The sequence below is a fragment of the Myotis yumanensis genome, unplaced genomic scaffold, assembly GCF_028538775.1.
Source record: "Myotis yumanensis isolate MYYU_CA2020_CCGP unplaced genomic scaffold, mMyoYum1.0.hap1 SCAF_16, whole genome shotgun sequence".
Classification (NCBI taxonomy): domain Eukaryota; kingdom Metazoa; phylum Chordata; class Mammalia; order Chiroptera; family Vespertilionidae; genus Myotis; species Myotis yumanensis.
The window spans coordinates 4,369,332-4,374,992 of NW_027223767.1; the positions used below are offsets into that span (position 1 = coordinate 4,369,332).

The 5,661-nt window shown below is 53.6% G+C and overlaps 1 protein-coding gene across 1 annotated transcript; it reads left to right on the plus strand.

Annotated features, from left to right (window-relative positions):
* The first annotated feature begins 1,889 nt into the window (after window positions 1-1,889).
* LOC138995168 (phosphofurin acidic cluster sorting protein 2-like) lies at window positions 1,890-5,387 on the plus strand. The gene is made up of 5 exons (XM_070395606.1): window positions 1,890-2,443; window positions 2,601-2,602; window positions 3,004-3,186; window positions 3,268-3,427; window positions 3,917-5,387. The coding sequence occupies exons 1-5, from the start codon at window positions 1,890-1,892 to the stop codon at window positions 5,385-5,387; spliced, it is 2,370 nt and encodes a 789-aa protein (XP_070251707.1).
* The last annotated feature ends 274 nt before the right edge of the window (window positions 5,388-5,661 follow it).

Consider the following 5,661-nt stretch of genomic DNA (forward strand, 5'->3'; position numbering starts at 1 on the left):
AGTTTTTTGTTTGTTCTGTTTTGCCGGCAAAAAAATTAATTTAGGCACCCAAAGACAACTGTATATTGGCCATTTTTAGTTGATATTTTCTAGTTAAATCTTCCTACATTTACATTTCTGTAAAGCACTTGCAAGTGAAGGCTTCCTCTTAGGAATATTAATGCGGGCTGGAGTCTGGGAGTTCCCAGCCATGAGGGCACAACTTCCCACGTTAATTGTAGGTGTGCTTGTTGTTGTTGTTTTTATTGTTGCTTGGTATCTGCAGAGTCTCCGCACATTTCCTAGGAATGTTATGTAGTGGGTTAAAGTTTGTTGCTTTATGGGTTGAGCTGTAAGATGCTCACTCCTCTGGAGTCTCATTCAACCTTCTTATGTGCCTCAGTTTCTCTCCTTGCTGACGACAACAACCAGAAGGGCTACCAGCGCAGCTGGACTGCACCTGATTAGTGCTCCCCCTGAAGAGCCAGTTAGTTTAATAGCAGTTGTGTGGAAATTTCCATATGGGGCTCCTGCATGTCATGAGGAATGACGTTTGACACACCCGCAAGGATCCTCAGTTGCCTAAGAACATCTGAGATGCTTGCAGGAAGGAGGATTTCCCCTTCAGATTCTGAGCTGAACAAGATCAGCCCTCACCTGCACAGCTAAGGTGTTTGCCCAGACTCTCAAAAGGCAAATCCTATAGACAAGCCAGGGGTGAAAACCAGTTCCACTTTCCCTCCTGTCTCTCCTTAGCCTGGGATCTATCAACTGGTAACCTGTGTTCCACCAAGAATATTACAAAACATGGCTCACATAAAGTCAGCAGCACAAGCAAGGGAAGGTCCTGAGTCCAAGAGACAACTCTCCCAAGTTCACCCGACAGGCAGGGAACTGGTGCATCAATGGACCCTTTGCTGGATGCCAGCACCAGGTGTAGGTCTGCAGGGTGGTGCTGGGTGAGATTTTCTGGGATCCTGCTGTGTTGTGCCAAGTAAATGTCAATGTAAGAAGCATTCGAAACGGTGAACAATTGTTGAGATTTTATCTGAGCCAAATGGTCATTTGCCTTGAATCAAAATCTCAATGGATGGGAATTATGCTCTGGAGAATGGCAGTTTCCACCTTATTTTAGATATTACGGTCAGAAGTGGAGATGTATGTGGGTTGCATGAAATCCATTGGTGATAGATGGGATAAAAAGTAAAATGACAGATGCATACTTCTTTCCCATAGGGGGATACAGGATAGAACAGCCAACAATGAACTCAATAACAATGAGGGGGTTTGTGGTCTCCACAGAGCACAGAGTGTCCAAAAACAGGAAAATTCCTTTGACATTCCAAAGCTATGTACTTGTAGATTCCAAAGGACAGTAGAAAGTCTCCGTTAAGGTAAAGAATGACCTTTTTTAGAGAAGATTCCAGCCTAGGTCCCAGCGACCCACCATAAGCAGCTTTGAGTTAAAACGTTTTGACTTCAGAACATCCTTTGTGATAACTTTAGGTCTCTGAGTGTAAAAGACCACCACCCAGGCCTTCCCTGACCTAACCACAGGTTAGGGAGTGGTCACTTTTTGTGTGGCAGCACTCTCCTTCGACCACTCATGCCCCCCTTCTTGCCGCCAATCATGTCCCTCCTCTGTCCCACTACAGGAGGAAAAACCATCAACCCTGAGTAGGAAAAGGACTGGTAGGGTGCCAGCAGCTGCAGCTTCCTCAAGAACTGTGGGCCTGGCCAGCACGTCCACGGTGCTCAAAACACAGGTCCCCCAGAACCTGTTCGCCACCTGGGAGTTGGACTGCTCCAGCCCCAGCTGCGTGCCTAGGTGGTGTAGTCTCACTTTAAAGAAACTAGTGATCGTCAAGAAGCTGGCCAAGGACCTCAACTCCGTGGTAATTTCCGTCAAGATGCGGGACTCCAAGGGCATCCTGAGGTCCCAAGAGATTGTGCTGCCCCGCGGTAGACCAGTGCAGACCAACCTGGCGCTGACCTTCTCCCTGCAGTACAAGCACTTCCTCAAGGGAGAAGGGAACAAGCTCCTGATCATGCTGGAGCAGAGGAAGTGCTCTCAGAACAGAAATGTCCTGGGCTACAAGACACTGGCCACGGGTGCCATCCATATGGCTGACGTCATGCAGCGAAACCCCAAGTGTGGCCAGATGGTGAGCCTCTGCGGCAGCATCAAGGAATCCTCCACTACTGTGGCCGAGATCTGGATCTCCTCCCTGTGCAGTCAGCCCATCGAACACAAGGACAGTGCCATGCAGGTCAGCCCTAAGGCCAAGTCCGCAGGAAACGACGAGGGGCAGGATGAGTGCTCCTTTTCTGAGCTGCAGCCCAGCTGCAGGGGAATGCACAGACAGGACCTGCACAAGGATGACTTGGAGAAGGGGAAGCCAAAGAAGCAGCGGCAATCAATACCAGGGAACTTGAAGCAGAAAGTCCTGGCGCTGTTTCACAGGTCCAAAGTGGCAGAGAGGGACCTTCGGTCTGACATGACAGGGAAACGCAGGAAAAGTGACCCATACATGGAGGAGGATGAGAGCGTCCTCAGCATCCCCAGGCCTAAGCTCAGGCCATACTACGATGGCCTGTCAGACTCCAGTTTGCAGACAGAGATGTGGGGCAGCCCCAGTGACAGGACCCAAGCAGAGCCTCTGAGTCTGCCCCACATGCCTGAGAATTCGTGGGCCCTGGGAGGCAAGCAGCCAAGTGAGAGGGACAATGAATTTGTGGCCCACAGCACACCCACCAGCAAGGTGGACAAGATCCAGATCTCCTCCCTGTCCAGGCCGCCCAACGACCAGGAGGACAGCGCCAGGCAATCCAGTCCCAAGGCTGAGTCCTCGGACAACTATACTGAGTGCAAGTGTGAGAGCTTCTTCTCGCAGCTGGAGGCCAGCTACCATACCGCTGACCAGGAGGAGGATGACTTTGACGAGGGGAATCTCATATTCACAACGAGGACCCTGACCAGGCAACAGAACTACCACCAGAAAGTCCTGCTATGGCTGCACACAGTCCAAGTGTCGGAGGAGGACCTGGACCCTGAGCAGGACCATGGGGAGCCTGTCCCGGAGGTGGAAGAGGACCTGGACCTCCTGTATGACATGCTGCAGAATCCCAGTGACAGTGGCCCAGACACTGAGGACGATGGCAGCGTCCTCAGCACCCTCAAACCTAGGCTCAGGCCATACTTTGAAGGCCTGTTTAGCGGCCCAGACGTGAAGGACAATCACAGTATCCTCAGCAGCCCCAATCCCAAGCTCAGGCCACATGTGGAAGGCCTGTCAGACTCCAGCTTGCAGATGGAGATGTGGGGCCTGCACAGCGCCAGGATCCAAAAGGAGCCTCTGAGTCTGGCCCACCTGCCTGAGAATGCGAGGGCCCCGGGAGGCAAGCAGCCAAGCCACAGTGTCTCCAAACTTGTGGCCTACAGCACACCCACCACTAAGATTCGAATGCCCTCCCTGTCCAGCCAGCTTATCGATCATGAGACCACTTCCATGCAGGCCAGCACCAAGGCCCAAACCTCGCATCATGACTTCGCCGGCACATCTGAGAGCTGCTTCTTGGAGCAGGCGGCCAGCTACAATGCCGTCCACAGGCAGTCCCAGGAGGACAAAGGGAATCTGATAGTAAGAAGGAGATGCATGACAAGGCAAGAGAATTACCACCAGAAAGCCGTGGCATCTAAGCTCATGGCCCAAGTGTCAGAGAAGGTCATATCCTCAGAACAGGCCCTTGTGAGGCATGTCCCCAAAGTGGAGCAGGCTCTGGACCGTCGGTATGACATTGTGCTGAGCTCTAGTGACAGTAGCCTCAACATGGAGGATGATATCAGTGTCCCCAGCACCCCAAAGCCCAAACTCAGGCGGTACTTTGACAGCATGTCAAGTGACAGTGGCTCTGACTCAATGGCCCACAGAATTCACTCCCCTGGGAAGCAGCTGGCACAGCTGGAGGACAACCGGGAGGCAGGGTCCTCCACACAGCATTGGTTCACCAAGAAGCTGCCATCCATAGTGCGCTTCACCAAGTCTCTAGTCATGCCCTCCAGCAGGTCCAAGAGGAAGCAGGCTGGCCGCCGGGGCTGCGACACAGTCCTGAATGAGTGGGTCAACAGACTGGACAACGACAGCCCAGACCCACAGAGCCAGCCGCAGATCCTCAGGAAGCCCGTGTGTGACCAGCTCAACCACATCCTCATTTCCCAGGACAAGATGCCCGAGAACATCATCCTGGTCAACACCTCCGACTGGCAGGGCCAGTTACTTTTGGACATCCTGCAGGGGCACACGCTGCCCGTGGTGTGCACTTGCTCCACAGATGACGTCCAGGAGGCCTTCAGCATCATCGTGTCACACATGCAGAGATACTGCAACCTCAATTCCCAGGCCCTGACGCCTGTGAAGATGGCGGTGGCAGGGGCACAGCCCTACTTCAACACTGTGCTGCGGGTCTTCGTGGAGCAGCTGTCCCAGCAGCCACCCCAATGGCTAGACTACATGCGCTTCCTGGTCATCCCGCTGGGTTCCCACCCCTTGGCCAGCTACCTGGGATCCATGGATTGCCGCTACAACCACTGCTTCCAGGACCTGTACTGGCGGGACATGTTCAACAACCTGGAGTCCCAGAACACCTTGCAGGACACACAGGACGTTGTGTCCAGAATCTCTGAGTACATTGCGGGGGCCAACTGTGTCTACCTGCTGCCCATCGCAGAGGCCATGCTCATGTCTAAGCAGCAGCGCCCCAATGAGAAGTCCTCACAGAAGCTCATCCCCTTTGTGGGGGCAGTGAAGGTTGGAAGAGTGGAACCATCTGCAGCCATGTTAGGAGACTCAGATGATGTGGTCCCCTCATGCTCCAGGGAGCTTCTGTCCCCCACCGGGAAGGCCTCACCCAACACACTCTCCCCCCCGTCAATGAGTGGGGGCCTGTCCTCCACCAGCCAGAGCGTCCATGCAGAGATGATGGAGCTGCAGGTGGATTACTGGACAGCAGCCCAGCCAATAGATACGAAGAGAGTAGCAGAGAAGAAACACCTACCTACCACCAAAACCACACTCAAGTGCTTCTTCCAGTCTGTCCAGGTCAGCAGGCTGCCCCGCAGTGGTGAGGGCACAGCAACACCTGCCATGGCCATCAAAGTGGTCACCAAGGAGAAGAAAATGAAGGCGCCCATGAAAACCAAGGACGAGGATGTGCAGTGCAAAAGCCAGTGCATCCAGGGCATCGGTCGCCTGGTTTGCAAGGCCAAGCACCAGCAGAGTATGCTGCCGGTCGTCATCGATGGCGTGCAGTGGAATGACGTGGAGTTTTTCCAGTTGGCAGCCCAGTGGTCCTCCCACGTCAAGCACTTCCCCATCTGCATCTTCGCACACAACAATCCTACCTTCTAGCCCTGCTCCTCCCCCTGCCCTTCACTCTGCCTTGGCCAAGCCCAGGAGGACCCAGCTGCTTTCTGTGAACAGTGCAGTTTGCTACCGACACAGACCCTGGGAACCCATAAAGAAACCATTTTGAGTTCCAATGTGCTCACAGCCTGGAACCTAAGGGGGTTGCCCCTCACTGGGAGCTCCTCAATGCTCTGTTCAGTAAAAAGAACGCTCTGGCGGGTGGGAGTCAGGAGGGCAGTGTTGAGCTGGAGCATCATGGAAGATGTGTTTTGGCCTC